The sequence below is a fragment of the Canis lupus genome, chromosome 10, assembly GCF_011100685.1.
Source record: "Canis lupus familiaris isolate Mischka breed German Shepherd chromosome 10, alternate assembly UU_Cfam_GSD_1.0, whole genome shotgun sequence".
NCBI lineage: Eukaryota > Metazoa > Chordata > Mammalia > Carnivora > Canidae > Canis > Canis lupus.
Window position 1 is genome coordinate 64,102,311 of NC_049231.1, and position 17,095 is coordinate 64,119,405.

General features: G+C 38.9%; 1 protein-coding gene across 13 annotated transcripts in view; it reads left to right on the plus strand.

Annotated features, from left to right (window-relative positions):
• EHBP1 (EH domain binding protein 1) overlaps positions 1-13,897 on the plus strand; it is a 345,189-nt gene extending 331,292 nt beyond the window's left edge. For 10 of the 13 annotated variants that reach the window (XM_038551382.1, XM_038551389.1, XM_038551387.1 and 7 more), the window contains 4 exons: positions 5,753-5,852; positions 6,964-7,037; positions 13,320-13,434; positions 13,606-13,897. In XM_038551382.1, coding sequence (XP_038407310.1) covers positions 5,753-5,852; positions 6,964-7,037; positions 13,320-13,434; positions 13,606-13,696 — 380 coding nt within the window. In that variant the 3' untranslated portion in view covers positions 13,697-13,897. The other 3 variants (XM_038551390.1, XM_038551391.1, XM_038551395.1) reach the window with 3 other exon arrangements.
• Positions 13,898-17,095: the final 3,198 nt, after the last annotated feature.

The following is a 17,095-nucleotide window of genomic DNA, read 5'->3' on the forward strand; positions in this document are numbered from 1 at the left end:
CACTAAGTAGACAGTAGTCTGTTTGGTTCAGCGATGCCTATAAAAGTGACTCACTGTATTTTATTTTACAGGATATGTTAAATGTACCTTAAAAAAGGAAATACAATTTTAGAGTTATGTTCTGAGCATTTTAACTTTAGTCAAGTGCCTTTTTGTTGTTAAGTCAAGATAGTCATGCACTACCTGAAATGTGGGTCATATTAATATCTTTACATGCTCTTAGCACAGAAAAGTTAATAGGTACAAACCTGTCCCATATGTAACTTAAAGAAAATACTGAACTGGGCACCTGGGTGGCTCAGTTGGTTAAGTATTTGCCTTCAGCTCAGGTTATAATCTCGGGGTCCTGGGATCAAGCTCCACGTCAGGCTTTCTGCTTGGTGGGGAGGGAGTCTACTTCTCCCTCTCCCTCTGCCTGCTGCCCTCCACCCCATTTGTGCTCTCCCTCTGTCAAATAAATAAATAAAATCTTTAAAAAAAGGAATAAGAACTTAAAATACTAAACTGTAAGTAAATATAAATGATTTTTTCAGTTATAATTTTTCCCATGATAATTCCTTCCATGCTTTTAAATTTATTTTTATTTTTTGCTATTTTAAGTTTGTGCCAAGTTTACCTTTGAGAAATGCAGCTCTGACCTTTGGCAGAAAAAAGGCTACTCAGATTCTATTAAGGAGCTGGTACAAGAAGACTCTGTTAATTTCCAATCTTCAGAAATAGCTTCTTTTTATGTATAAGTTCATGGAAGAAGAATTTTGGTGAAGTTGTCTGTTCCCTCTTCCTGTAAGAAGTACATGCTACAAGTCTATCAGAAGTTATCTATAGAGAGATGTTGCCCTGAATCTGTTTTACCAAATGGGTAAATAAAAGGTTTGTTTATTTTGAGAGAGTTTATCATAGTTTTTATTTTACTACAACAAAAAGAGAGGATTTTCCCCAAAGTTGATATTCTTAATGCCATGACAAGTATATCACGTTAAGCAAATAGTTTGAAGATAATTGCTGCAGAAAACATCAATAAAGATTATGAGATTCTTCATTTATGTTGATTGCTGTTTGAGGATATTCTTGGGGTAGAAACATTTATCAGCTCTTTGCTTATATAGTAAAATTTCATAACAAAGCTCTATTTCCTAAGATTAAAATATTTTCTAAAACCAATGCACTGGAGTCCTTCAGTAATAATGGCTTTAGAAGTTCATGTGTCCATGACCCTACATAACTACAGTAAATTCATCTTTCTCATCCATTAAATCTAACAGATTTCACTTCCTTTGTTATTAAAATGTGTTTCTCCAGTACCAGCTAGTTGGACACCTTCATATGTCTCTCTGTTGTAATATATCATGTCTTTCAAAGGTCATCATGTTGGTGTTATCATACCATCAGGACAATTTGTAATGGCAACTTTTTTGTTTTTATGTTTGGTTTGGCTTTGTTATGTTGTGTCCTTTAAGGGCCATATGGGAACACTAGTCAGCCATCTCTGCTTTGGAGCTATGGCAAGATTTCAGCATTCTTTCATGTTTTCATGGTAGAAAAATCTTGAATTTGTTTATATGTACAACAACAGCCTACATCTTTGTGTTTTCGCTCTTACCCGCTTAATTCATCTTCTGTTTGGCTAAAATTGTATTGTTCCTCATTTTGTATTTATGTAAGAATTCACTGTCTAAAAATATATCTTTCTAAATGGATAATAAGTTAATGATGAAAGATTAATTAGGAATGATTAATTAGCAGACAAATTTTGAATATATGATTCATAATTTTAGGGTTTTGACACCACTTTTCTTTTATTCATTTAAAAATTTACATTGAAAATACTGCTTCTGAAAAAATAAATGAAAACTACATACATATTCCTGGATGAATGAATGAATTCTTGAATGAAATTAAATCTTAACTAAATTTAAATCATTTTTTTGGAGGAGATGAAATATAAAAATGGTTGCTATAGTCAACTTGGGTTTATTAAGTATACTATATGTAATGCTGTGTATTACACTGCTTTCTGTTTAGTGATTTTCGTGAACTGTGTCATAGAATGATTTGAAGTCATATTTACAGTTACTTTTCCCGCCATTATCATTATTCTTGATCATTTAATAATTTTTACAAATCATATCCCAGCTGTGTAGTAATTGGTTAAAAGAAAAAACTGACATTAAGAGATAGTGATGTTAGAAAGGATGTTACATTCCTAGAAGCAAAATAAAAAACAGAAGTCTTTGAGGAAAAAAAAAAGTAGGAAAAATATTACCAGAGATTGTATTAATTAGTCAATACTTTAAAATGTTAATGTGATGTTATTTGTAGTATACTTACATGAGGCACTGTGCTTTAAAACTACAGTATAAAAATCCAGCCATGTTTTTACATTTTGGTAATTGTATGCTGACCTGTAGGATTTTGTCATTCTTTAATTTGAAATGGTCGTCAGTTGTATATGTCTTTAGTTTTCCAATTCATGAAAGTGAAAAAAAAATGAGATTTTTAAAAAATATCCCTATTCACTCTAAGGTGACAAAGATGTAGTTGTAATTACAAATTAAAGATAATTTTGAAAGACAAGTAGTTAACCAGGTGGGGTTAAACAAGATAAAATGATTTATGGCCATTTTATAAAATAATGACAGTCTTCATTTTAAGCTACAATGTAAAGTGCTTTATTCCGAGATTATGTATTGTGGCAGAAGCTAAAACTGCCTTTTTTCTAACAGTGCCAGAATACAACCTCTTTTTCTTTTTGCACTAACAAGACTGCTTTACCACCACAGCCCACTCTAAGTAATTAAATCAATCCTTTGTACTTACCGTATTCTCCTCTAGTGACGGTACTAGATCTGATTATATGCTTCATGCATATTCAAAGTACCGCACTGACAGCTCTTTAATGAGCTCTTACTTAATCAGTATGAACAATGTTCATCTTGTTCTTTTTTTCCTCATGCATTAGAGCTAGGAACAGTTGGGAAAAATGAAACATCCAGCATTCATTTGAAAAATATATTGTACTTTGAAAAGTGTCTAAGCTGAGGAAGTTGCATTCTGCCCTTTAAAAGTCTGATGGACAAATTGGATTACTAGTATTGGATTAAATAACAAATGGTTAGAGGAGAAATGAGAAAAGCTCACTGTGATCACAGGCTTTAATATTTTTTGTTACTTATAAAGCTAAAGGGGTCTTTAACCAGTTATTAAAGTCAGGATTAATTTGTAATGGTTCAACTTACTGGCTTTTAAAAGCTTTTTAAATTTAAAAAATTTTAAATCCCGAAAAACAATAGTGTAATGATGTATTAGAAGAAAATTTAATTTTTTTATTACGAGGCTAAGTATAGATTTCCATCATTGTATACTATCTCAGATAAGGAGTTAGCAATACAGAATTGATTTAACCTCAAATATGCTTTTTTCAGTTAATTTTTGTAATCTATGTAGCAGAGTGTAATGTGTCTTTAAATATTTGTTATTGTCAGGCTTATTTCCTTTTGAAACATGAGACTCTTGTATTATTGGTCATTTCCTAACAATTAGGGGAGGGGGATCTTTTATTCTTACCTAGAAATCACAGACAGGAGTTAAACTGAAAATAACACAGTACCATATCAATATTGTTATTCTCAAGGAAGCAGTCTTCCATTGAAGAAAATGATGCTAATTTAAGAGTAGGCTAGTTGCTTCTAGTATTGCTGAAAGCCTCAATTATAGGTTAAGTTAAACTCAGAACAAAGTTTTAATATGTCTATATTTTTAGAAGCCACTTACGTTATGAACACAAGAACTAAGTCTTTAGTCAGAAAATAAAATATCATAAAAACTGCACCTATTAATATTGCACACATGTGTCATTTCACTGATCAAAAAGGCCTTCACCAGGGTACAATTGGCCTTTTTCCAAATTGCAAGCTTTTTCTCAGCTTTTTCTTTCTACTCTTTCTTCTTTTGTTGCTACCCAGGGATTTGTGCGTATCGCAGCCTGTATCACATGACCAGTGTCAAGACATCACATGGTCCAAAGTGAATACAAAACCAGCTACCCTAAAAGAGAGATTAAAAATACTGTAAAACAATAAAGACTTTTGTTCATACTCCAGAAAAACCTATCCTACGTTTGCTTCATACCATAAAGTTTTAATAGCATTTAATGAAGGCACGTATCCTCACTATTCTCCCTAATGATGAACAACAGATAAGTATTTTACAGGGATGCTCTGAAGTACCTGTTTAATCTTTTGCACACAGATCAGCTCTTTATATTCTATTTCCATTCTTAAAATTTCTTCAGATTTATATTAATGTGAAAATAGTTAAATTATGTTATATCCATAATTTATGCAAGTATTAAAAAGAATGAGGTAGATCTTTGAACAGCATAACAAAAGCAAATCACAGGGCAATACATAATATGATCTCACTTATGGTAAAGAAAACAAACCTGTATATGTCTATATATAGATAAGGTATATGCATGCATTTGATACACATAGTAATCTGTTTGGTCTAGAAGGAGATATGCTAAACTGTGGAAGTACTTCTGGGAAAAGGAGATGAAGAGGGGAACTGAAGAGGAAGGGGTTGGTGAAAGACTTGGCTTTTCACTTACTTTAGATATCTATTGTCTGAATTTTTAAAATGGACTGGTAGTGTGTTTGAAAGTTAAAAGAAGATACCTTGCTTAAAAAGAAAATAAAGCTAGAATATTTTATTTGTTATTAGATATTTAAGTTAGCCCTATGCATCTATACAGAAGTGGGACTGAAGTATTAAATAATGGCCTAGCAAAACAATAAACCAGGCATGGGTGAAATTCAGAAAAAAACAAAGTCGAAGAATTATAAATTTGACAAGGTACAATCTGAATGGAGAGGTGGGAAGGGGGGGAATTAATATTTTTCTTGAATGTGATTGTGGCCTACTTCTACATGGACAATAGTAAATATATACTATATATTATAACCCTGGGTATACTGGCTTCTGGTGGAGAGTGGTATAGATGATGGAAAGTGAATGTTAAATGTGCAATTAGTAAATCTAAATTTTAGATCTCTCTGCTGAAATGTTTTAGGATTTACTGAACATTATTATGTTCATTATAATGTGTCTTTTCACAGATAGCTATAAGTAATTTTTGTAGTTTGTCATTTACAGTGTATTTAAAATAATTTGCATGTGTTTGCCCTATTAGAGATGATGAGTTCCAGAATGGTATATGAACATATATCTTCAGTTTACTTTTGAGGAGGAAAATAAGAAAAAAAGCAAGTTGTTACAAGCGGAAGCTTTCACAAAATCTCTGGACTTCTCTGATCTTCCTGCTAGTCTTATAATTCTCATAATGATTTTTTAATGTTTTTTTTTTTTTTTTTTTTATCATGACCGTATATCTGTCAGCACCAGGAGTTCCTCATTGAAACATAATAACAAGTCAGCCTCTGGGGAGGATTTAAAAGTTGGAACACTTTTTTTTTTTTTTTAACTGTACTTAATGTTAGTCTGATCTGTAGATATGTTTGGGGGGACTGAAATATACATGCTGAATAATACCAGTTTTAGAAGATTGGCTTATGAATTTTGAGATATTGATTTCTTTTTTTCAGACCCTAGACTTTAATATTATGTTATTATAAACAGTTTAATTTGTACTATTAGGGTAGCTAAAATATGTTTCATGTAAAAGAAACCACTTATACTCAGGTATTATTTGACTTGTAAAATGTCATCTAATAAATAATTTGCTGAATTACAGGAAGGAACACAGAAGAAGAAGAAGCTATGATGCAGGAATGGTTTATGTTGGTTAATAAGAAAAATGCCTTAATAAGGAGAATGAACCAGCTTTCTCTCCTGTAAGTACCCATGACTCTGCTTGTTTTTCCTACAACACTGATGAATTTTAGGCTTTTTGTCATTGTTTTCTTTGGGATTTCACATTTATTAGGCTTAATATTTTTCTTACCTTGGAGATTACAGTATAGTTTATATAAAAATAAAAATTGAAATAATATATAATCATTTCTCATCTGAACAGTAAGTTTTTTAAAATAGTAATATATACTGAAAAAATGTTTATTATATAGAAAGCCAAGGAATATAAAAATTTTTCGTATTTAAGAAATAAAACACTTGTGCACAAAAAGGAGATTTGGATTATATTAAGAGAGGAGAAAAGAAATAAAATTGAAGTTTATTTAACATCACATTTTAAGTTAAAAATGAAAATAACTCTTAATGAGGACAAAAGTACTTTTGTAATCTACAGATGATGTTACCCTAAATTTGGGTAATTCTTCCAATCATAAGATCACTTTTGTATATAGTAAAATGGAGACTAGACCAAATGTAAGCATTCTTGGTCTTTAGCACTTCACTATAGGACTTAATGTGTGTTTCTTTTTGTTCACTAGCAATATTCTTATATTATGCCACCTAGTGTGGGAAGGATCAGGCTTACATGTTTTATTTTCGTGAAAACCTCTATTTTTGTCATTTCTGCCATGCCTGAACCTGATTAAGAGTTGTGAAGAAGCATAAAACTTAACTCTTCCTGGATTTTTAATTGTCTCTGTATTAAATTTGTACTGGTGGTACTTACATGTTTCTCGTATTCTTTTCACATGGCATTCCAGACAAAAGAATGTTTATTGTGAACTATGAAACATATTTTACAAAATAGCCTTATACTTGACACTTAATACAAGAAGCATTGAAGAATGAGACTACTTATCTGAAAATTAAAATATACCTCTGTGCAATTCAAAATTGAAGGAGAAAAATAATAGCACTAGTAAATATTCAACCTGAGGAAGGTTTTAGGTTTGTGTATCATTTGTTTGGAGTAGCTTAAAGTTAAAGAGAAAAGTCAGTTATGAGTCCTAAAATCAATGTAACCTAAAGGTTCTTTTAAGTGTTTAATGATTTAGTAATTAGCATATTGATGAACTTTTGCAACTTGCCTAGGGAAAAAGAGCATGATTTAGAACGACGGTATGAGCTGCTGAATCGGGAATTGCGGGCAATGCTAGCCATTGAAGGTAAGAAATGGCTATGGTGGAGTGAGGTATGTGAAGTGTCAGCTGTCAAAGAGATTTGAAGAGAGTGTAATATACTTCTGGTCTCACTAGGTGTGGCCTGAGTAGGAACCAACAGGAATTACAGATAAATGCCTTAGAGTTTGAAAGCAACAGTCACATAAAACCTAAGAACCCTAATTCAGATAATCATTATGTGTGCTATTGAACACAGAGTTGTCTTAACTTTGTCAGTAAGCTGAAATATCTGTAAAATGGAAAATATAAGGAGTTAAATAATTACATCTTACTGTGTGAAATTTAAGGCTGTTTCCATGAAAGAGGTGAGGAAAGATTTATCATTTTTTATTTTTTCACACCAGACTAAATTTTACCTTAATATTTAATTGATGTCAACACTGAAATGTCTATAGTCCACTATAGTTTTTAAGATCCCAAGATCTTATTAAGTGAATATTCAAGCAAAGATTGACATAAGATAAATTACTTTCATACTTTTCATAAAGCTTCTATATGAATGATATAGTAACCCTAAGCATGGTTCATAATATCAGTAAACAGCAGCTACCTTAACTATGGCATTTACCATATACGACTTTAAAAAAAAAAAATCTTACATGTTTAAGAATGCACTTCTCCTTATGCCTTTTAGTTGAAAATGTCTTAGAGTTCAAAGATGTCTGCTTTAAAACTAATCCTTGGGGCTCTGTAAAATGGACCTTTTGTCTAATCAATGCAAATTGATTTTCCTATTCTATATTGACCTCTTAACCCATTGACTGTCCATAGTAATTTCCTTCTTTACCTGATAAGGTACCTGACCTATAATAAGCCAATTCTAATTAGTTTAGAAACTAGAAATTTAAGATTGTAAGGGAAAGCCAAATGAAACTATGTATTTTTTAAATATTTTAATTAATATTGAGAATAAATGAAATATATGCTATTTATCTAAATGTATTCTTAAACATTTCTAAAAGTTTTATTTTTAATTACTTTATATCTGTTTTCTCATTTGATAAATATGACCAACCACATTTGTATATCCTCATTCAGAAATCAGATTTACTTTATTTTAAAGGCTTCTGATACCTAATTTCCTTCAAATGGCTATCTAAATGAATCAGATTATACCTTGATAATGACTATAAAATGTCTAAAAATTACTTAAGAAGTCCTGTGAAACTTGCCATTGAAATAAAATGCACAGGTACACTAAATGGTATTTTTCTTTGTGATATACCTTTGTAGTCATGGTGTAGTCTTTAAAAGAGATTTGAAAGCTAAAGAGTTGAAAAGTAGGTATAGCAGATACTATTTATATGGTATATATATGTATGTATAATATAAAATATATGTATATTTAGTATGTATAATGTATGACTCATATAATTTATTCTTTATAGATTCATTACACATTATACTCAATACAGAGTATTAAAAACACTGTCTCATGTATAGTAAGTTAAATTACCCCTCAAATACAGCATGATACAATACAGTTGACTTTTAAGGCAGATATTGCTTCTATTCTCAAACCAGTTTTATTACCAAATACCATCTTAAAAGGAGGGCAATGACACATACAAAAGATCGCATCTTTATAGGTAGTCCTATCCCTGTATACCAAACCTACAGTCGCGAATAACTGAACATTTTATCAGCCTGTTCTTGTACATATCAGCACAAAGTCATATTTTTTAGGAAGGGGAAAAAGTATTTTTCTTTTTCAAACACATTTAATACAATTGGTAGTTTTTTTTGAAGTTTTGTTCCGTTTTGTTTTGTTTTTTTAATTAAGATCGTTGTCCCATATGTGATTGTGCCAGTTTCTGTTGCTGGTTGAGAGAAAAAAGAGACTTAGGGAAAGAAGTAGCCTGTTGATGACAAATAAAGGCACTTTCTTGGTAAGAGGCCTGTTCCACTAGCCTGGGCAGTGCATGGGCCGGGCTGTCCTAGGCAGGTACTGACTATCGTGATGATCAGCTCTGTGAACACAGTTGTCCTCTGAGCCAGCGCTTAGAATGTATACACATGCAGTTCAGTGGCCTTTTGGAATATTAAAACCCACAGAAATACACATGAATAGGCAGCACTAGTTGGTTTTGTTTGGCTTTCCTTTGTTTTAAGGTTCATTTCTCTTTTTTTCCCATCTCCTCTATTAGGTAGGTAGCCATAAGATTTTTTTCATAATAAATAAATTAAAATCTTTTCAAATAAATCTGCTGCTGAAACCATTCACCAGGAGAAAGCACAGAATGTTAATAGCCACATAGCACATTGAAAGAAATATTAACAGCTTGGTTTGAGAGGGGAAAAAATTCAATATATCCATTCTTCTGAAAATCCATAATCGCTTTGGCCTGTTTTTTGCCTTTTTTTTCCTTGAGGTGTTTTTCATAGCAGGAGTTTCACTCTACTGAGCTAAGTTGTAGGATCCCTTAAGCTAACAAACATCTTTTAGATACTTTTCCTATAGTTTTTTTGTTCCAGATTATTTAATGCCCCCTCAGGAAAGATAAATTCATTTCTGCACACATTGGGGTGGGCTTTTAGAAAGTGGTGTGTTCATTTTCTGCACAAGAAATGGATCTTCTCTAGGATTTTGTACATCTTGATTTATTCTTGGCTTAGAGTTTGAAGTGGGTGCTCTTCTAAAGGGATTTATGCATAGGTTCACTATTTTTGTAGTTATGGTTTATATGATAAGCTTTTTATATTTAAAATCAATATGTAATCCTGTGGAGGAGCTTATCCCCTAAAACCCCATTTGTAAATCTATTTTAGCTTTGTTACACAGCACAGCCACAGTCTTCCATAGATTGATTAGGTACAGCAGTAGAATCCTATCAAATGGCCTGCTCTGATGATGATGCAAACTCTTTCAGGATTGCTAGTTGACTGGAACTAAAGATAAGACTTGACTGCAATCCCCCAATGTGCTCTTTACAAAACTAGTGTTAATTTTCATCAAAGTGCCAGGCTTATTTATAGTGGCAAGGTTGAAGGTTTACTACAAGAACTTTAGGTCCTTTCTATCAAAGTATTTATAGGTATTTCTTTTGCCTTTTTTTCCAAGGTAATTATCAACTTCAGCAAATAAACTGAATCAGGGAATGAATAATTGGCCCTATATATAAAAAAAGAGTTTTTTAAATTAACAAAACAGCTCAGTGCAGATGGACATAAACAGAATCTCTTTATTTCAACACTTTGGCTCAAATGCAGCATCAAAACTTAATCCTATTTGTTGCAAGAGGATATGGCTTTTGTAGCAAAAGTACACTGGAATCTTTAAATTAATCAGAAGCCACATTGTAGTCTGTTCAAGTCAAAGTCTGTGTATCTAGCTAGCTGTGACTGGTGTTATAGGTGAGTAATCCTTTCTTAAAATGCATAACAGGTAACACATAAACTTACATGGAGGTTTTAAAAACATGACATTACATCTAGGTGAAGCTACTAAAAAGGGATTTAAAAATTTTTTAAATTTAGGTGTGAACATATGAATGTGGATCTTGATCAATAATAAAGATATTGATTTTTTTTAAAAATCATCAAAAGTTTACTTACTTAATTTCCCAAATCAGCATTCAAATATGTGTGTGTATGTGTATAAATTTACTACCATAAAAAAAGCAAATGCAAAGTAAAAGTAGTTTTGCTAGTGTAAAATCTACTCACTGTACTTAGCTGTTTCCTCTCCATTTGACTAATAATTTGTAGATATTAATATAGCAATGACAAATTTAATATGAAAAATCAAACTTTGGCTGCAACATTTTAAATTCTAATGTCAGTAAATTTGACTGTGAAATGATGAAAATAACCTACATATTCATAACTTTAAAAATGTTTTTGTTACAGTTACAGAAAATGTCAGTATTGAACTAGGAAAAAGTTAAGATTTTAAAAATTATTCAGTACTTCAGGGGTTAAAAAATAAAAGTTTTCTTTCATCTATATTGTTAAAGCCTTATTTATCTTGATATTTCTAATTATTAATTAAAGCCTTAAAAGTGACTGATCAAGTACAAGGAAGGAACAATTAAGAAAATTATATATCTGTTGTTAAAATTTATTTTTTTCTCGGTTTTAAAAAAATTGTAATTTCCCATTTAATTATATTTTTTAAGTGTATGGTGGAGGAAATTTATTTCCCAGTTGTGAAGCTCTTATTAAAATATTTTGGAAGTAAGGAATTATAAAGCTTATAATCTGAGTGATTTCTTGAGGTTGAAAGTGGAAAAAGTAATATTCACCAAAACTGGTAATCTTACTAATTATAAAATTTAGTTACAAATCTTTTATAAATCTATCAGGTTTTTCTCTAAGTTAATATTTCTAGAACTATAGTTACCTGAAATTAGACTAGATGACCTTAAAGATCCTTCCAACTGGAGTGCCTATTAATTTTGCTCCTGTGTGGAATAAGACTGATTAGAACAAGACCAAATTAGAAAATTGTCTAGCGTTCCTGACCACAGTTGCATTTAAATCCAAAGAACAAAATTGTGATGGATATGGCTTTTCTTCAATTTTGCTGTTTTATTATTTTTTAAAAATTCTTACATTCAGAAAAAAACTTTGCATAGTAATAGTTTCTTTACTCCTTCCCATGCTATAGGATATTTCACCTCTTTTTTTATAAGAATGCAGTGTGACCAGTTATTTAATGTACTTACTTGTGTGATTTTTGTATCAAGGGTGGATAATTAATACATGGCATGTTTCATATGTATGTATGTATGTATGTATGTATTTGAGCTTATAAAGAAAGGAATAGCAATGAAATGGAATAAGCCATTCTAGCTTTTTGCTGCTATTCTAACCTTTATTGCATGATGATGCATCTAATTTTTAATTTGTAAATACAAGATAGAATTCCCTCTAGCACCATTTGCTTTCATAAAGCTGCTGAGCAGTTTGCTGTCTTGAATAAATTTTGCTTTGGAGGGGGTCGGGGGGATTTGAACCAGCACATTCTTGTGTGGTTTGTGAAGATTCACATGGTAACCAGCGGTGTGCATTGTTAGGTTTATCTGAATAAGCACCAGCCATGTGAGTTTTAACATGATTGCCCAGGGCAATGGAGAGAGAAGAGAGAAACCCGAAAGGATTGCACTCCTCTCTGTTTTTTGGAAAGTGCATTCGCTGGGGGAGGGGGCTGCATGAGTCAGTGGCCCTGGATTTTTTTTTTTTTTTTTTTAAAGCTGGTGTCCTGTTTCCCTCTAGGTCCTCATTTGTTCTGCTATCTGCCTCATCATCTACTTCTTCTTTTCATTGTTTACCTTCCTAATGAGGGAGGCGGGGTAGACTGGGGGTTGATTGACAGCTACAAGCCCTTACAGTCTGGCCAGAGAGCAGTTGGCTTTGGTTTTAAAAGTGCTTTAAATGTTCGATTTGGTCCTGTTTTTATTAAACGAAACTGCTGCTCATCTTAAGGAAATTATCAGACCAGCGATGATTAGCAAATATATTATTGGGTCCTAAAACCTTCAAAAGACCCTGCCCCTACGTAGGGAAAGAGCACTGCCCATCGGATTTTCCAACCTTTAACGTGGGGTTTCAAAAAGAAGTATGTAATTTTTCCTTTGCAGAAGTGCTTTGATTTTAAACCACCCAGCAAACCTCTCCAAAAGAAAACTGGCTGTGATGCGATCGAGAGCTGCAGTGTAATATTGCAGAGCAAATTTATTTTTTACTTCAAAGAAAAATGCTAATTAGCCGATTCACTACTTTTAAAGTTATTGTGAAGCATATGGCGCCCAGTGTGAGATACATCCAACTGCTAAAATAGAGCGAAGAGGAAATTAGCGAAGAATGGGCTGTATGGGGTGAGCTTGGGGGTGGGGGAGGAGGATAGGTTCTCAAGCAGATTCTCTAGCCTTTTCAGAGTGGTTTCTATCGCCCATCTCGGCCTCCCGCCCCCTCATTTACCCACTTCCCCCCTCCTCCCCTCCGGCCGAGCCTCCCTGGGCCTCTAACTCCCCCTCCCCCCCTCTGGCGAAAGCAGGTGCGCACCTCCGGCCGGCCACCAGCTCACACCTGGTCTCTTTTACAGGTTCCAGCCCAGCCTCAGCCCATCTCCATCTGCGGGAAGGATTTAGGGACCTGGGCCTTGGGGTGAAATCTTCATCCAGCCGGCCACACTCCCCCTAAGACCCTCCCTAGTGGCTCCCTCACGGGGTTTGCGGAGAGATGCGAGGAGACTGGAAAAGGCGGGAAGGGGGGGAGGGTGCGCCGAGGCTCCGCGGTGGGTAACGAGCCTCCCGTCCTCCGCAGACTGGCAGAAGACCGAGGCCCAGAAGCGGCGCGAGCAGCTCCTGCTGGACGAGCTGGTGGCCCTGGTCAACAAGCGCGACGCGCTCGTCCGCGACCTGGACGCGCAGGAGAAGCAGTGAGTGGGCGGCGGGGCCGGGAAGTTCCTGGAAAGTTGGGTGCGGGGTGCGGGGTGGGCCGGGCAGCCCCCGGCGGGCCGGGCCGGGCCGCGCGGCGAGGGCGAGGGCGAGGGCGCGGGCGGCTTCCCCTCCGCGGAGGAGGATGAGTCTGTTTCCTGTGTGACTTCCAGGGCTGAAGAGGAAGATGAGCACTTGGAGCGGACTCTGGAACAAAACAAAGGCAAGATGGCCAAGAAAGAAGAGAAGTGTGTCCTTCAGTAGCTGCCGGACCAGACCCTCCCAACCGCGGGAGCTTGGTCCCCAGACCCGAAAATGTCAGACTCGCAGACTCGTTGTTGACTTAAAACTTTTAACGTTTTTTGGGGGGCCTGGATTGTACTTCTTTACCACCACCACCACCACCACCCCTTTCCCTCCCTCCTTTCCAGATAATACACAGAACTCCAGAAGAGCTTTGTTTAAGGATTTTGTGTGTGTGTGACTTAATCATTTCCTTGAAATCATGTGAAATAAATTTGCACAGATACCTTGTGAACGATTGGTATTGAGAGTGTTCAAGAGACTGCTCAAAGAAGAAAGAAAAGAAAACCCTTCCCTCGTTATTTTCCCTCAGTTTTCGATGGGAGGAAAATTTGGAACATTTTTGTTGTTGTTGTTGTTGTTGTTGTTGATGTTAATAGCATAATGGTGGGAGGGGGTACGTAAGTGGGGGATAAGAAAAATGTCATGAATGATTTTTCCAGTCCTGCCATATGTAACACTTGACTCTGTTACCTAAATTTTATAGTTAGATCATATCCAATCTACTTATTAAACTGTGTTCTATTTACCAGTGGGATTTTCTGCAGTTGTTTTGCATTTCACTGTAAGGATAATAGAGTTCCTGTCCTCTGCTCTCAGAGGATGGCCCTTTAATGTAGCCTGAGACAGTCCTGTGATTTGAAGGTGAGCTGTGAGGATGGGACTAATTGACATGCATCAGTTTACAAAGACGGTTTTATCATCTGAGAATGCGCCATCTTTTTCTCCGGATAATTATTTATTACATCTAGCTCGGTTCCTACATTTTGTTGGGTCTCGACATTGGCTCAAGAATGCTGTTAATATTTATTCTGTATTGATAAAAGTCTGTCTTGCCACTATGAGTAAATCCCCCCCATTAATATTTTCTTCTCTAGCATAGCACTGTCATTTTTTTTGTGAAAATGGTTATCTGTTTTATTTATTACAATACTGAGTCATATATAAATTTTCAATAAAAGCAGAAACTTTCTTACCTTAACCACTGCTGCTACTTCCTTGCAATGAGAACCTGACACTGGTTTGAGAAGGTTGTGTATCCATAAGACTTTTCACGGGGAAAAGAAAATGGTCCTCTTGGATGCGGAGCAGGATACTAGGCTGTATTTGGAGTAAGTTCACACCATCCCAGAGGGGCCCTGCTGACACACGAATGCGAAGGAAAGCAATTAGTCATATTTTCCTAAGCAGTGCAAACTCTCATCTTTCGTAAAGGGTCATCTCTGGTGTGAAAGCTGTGAGGAAATCTGTGATTCCACAGCACCGGAAAAGAAAAAAAAAAAAAAACGCTAGTGTCTTGATGAATTTTCCACGTTGTTTTCGGTGGTTACTAGTGTTGCACTCCTGAGGGGAGATGGTGACTTCTGGTGACCCGCAGGCGTGGGGGTGCCGGGGTGAAGGGGAGAGGCCTGGTCGGCGGGAGGGAAGTGCGTGCAGGTGAGCGTGCAGGCCGTGGAGGAAAGGGAACTGGGAACCCGAAGGTCCAGGCTCCAGGAGGAACCTGGCGACTGGGAAGCAGTTGCCACCACTCCCGCTGAGGTGCCCGAGACAAAGCAAGCCCGTTCAACAAGTCTGGGGCCCGCGACGACAGCCCCCCGCGCGGGCACCTGCGCCCGGGCCACGCGTGCCCGCGTACACGCGGACCTGGCTGTCTACACACACACAAATCCCCTCCGGAAAGTACGCAGCCGCCTTCCCCTTGCCGGTCTCTCAAAACGATACAACCTGCCAAGGTTAGAATTTCTTCTCGAAAAGGATTTTTAAGAAGTTATCGAAAAGTTACCAGAACTCAATGCAATGGAGTCTTTGCCCTGGTTCCCGGAGCAGGAGGGCGGCGAGCGAGGGGCGGCTGCGCCCCGGGGCCGCTGGGTCGGCGCCTGCCCTCCCGGGAGCCTCGCCGCGCCCACGCCGCGCTGCCTCCCCCGGGCCCGGGCCGCGCGGGCTCCCGGGGGGCAGCTCGGGGCGCAGCGCGGGCCGGCGGGGTCGGGGGGGTCGGGCCCGCGCCCCGGGCTCGCCGCGTGGGGCCCAGAGGCTGCCCGCCGAGCGCAGGCGCAAGCCCGGCGCGCAGAGAGGCCCGGAACCCGGGAGCCCGCGCCGCGGGAAAGGCCCGGGGGTCGCGGCGGCGGCGGCGGCGGCGGAGGAGCGCGGCGGGCGGGCGGCGGGCGGCGGGCGGCGGGCTGCGCGCGGAACTTCCGCCCCTGGCCGGGATCCCGCGACCCCGGAGCCAAACCCCTCCCCCCGTCCCAGGTGTCCCCCGGGCCTGGCCGGGCCTCGAGGTCACCTCGGGGCTGGCTCCGGGGCCCGGCGCGCCCCCCCCCCCCGCCCCGGCCCGGCCCCGGGGCCCGGCGCTGCGCGGACGCGCCCTCCCCGCCTGCGGCCGCCGCTCCTGGCCCGGCGTCTCCCACCTGGACACTTGCCTGGCGACCGACGGCCGCCGCCGTCCTCCGCGCCGCGTGCAAGAAACTTTCATCCCAGTCCCTCTTCCTCCCTGCACTCCTCCCTCTCCCTCTCTTTCTTTTCTTAATCCCGGGGTTTTACGGGCTGAGCATTAAGAAAATTCTCCTGCAATTTGGGATTAGATAAATATGCTCATTAGAGGGGCGCGCGGGGGGGGACCTGTGCTACTCGATACGTCCCAACTTCCCCGAGACCGCGGCAGCATCTGGAGCGAGAGCGCCGGCCGCCCGCGAGGCGGGCCCTGGGGACCGCCGGGCACATTCCTGCGCGCACGGCCGCCCCGCCGCAGCCGCCGGCGGCTCGGGGCCCGGACGGGGCAGGCGCGCGACGGGTGGCGGGGCCGCGACCGGGGCACGCGGCCGGGGCCCGGAGGGCTGCGCCGGGGCCCGGGGCGCGCAGGCCGGGCCGGGCCGGGCCGGGCTGGGCCGGGGACGCCCGCGGGGACCTCCCCGCGAACCCGGGGCCCTCCTGCCCGCGCCTCTCCCCAGAACCGCAGGCGGGTGCGCCTCACTCCTTCCTCCAGGCGCCTGCCCGTCGCGGGGGCTGCGCCCAGGGGGCCTCAGAGGACCTAGGACTTGTGTCCCCGCCCGGGTCAGCGCTGCGCTCTGCGCAGTTTCTTTTCCTCTTAAAGCTTTTTCTTTCCTGTGGTTTTTTTTTTTTTTCTCCCTTTTCTCTCGTTCTTTTATTGTTTTCTCTCTCTCTCTCTCTCTCCTCCCTCTGTGTGTGTGTGTGTGTGTGTGTGTGTGTGTGTGTGTGTCTTTCTTTCCCTTTTGTGAATGGGCTGCGGTGTCTTTGTTCTGGAGAGAAGCGCCCGTGTCGCTGACTTTTGTGAACCAGAGAAGGATCTTGTAAAACCTCCTTTTCTCCTTCATACTCGCCCACTCCCACCCCTCCTCCTCTGCC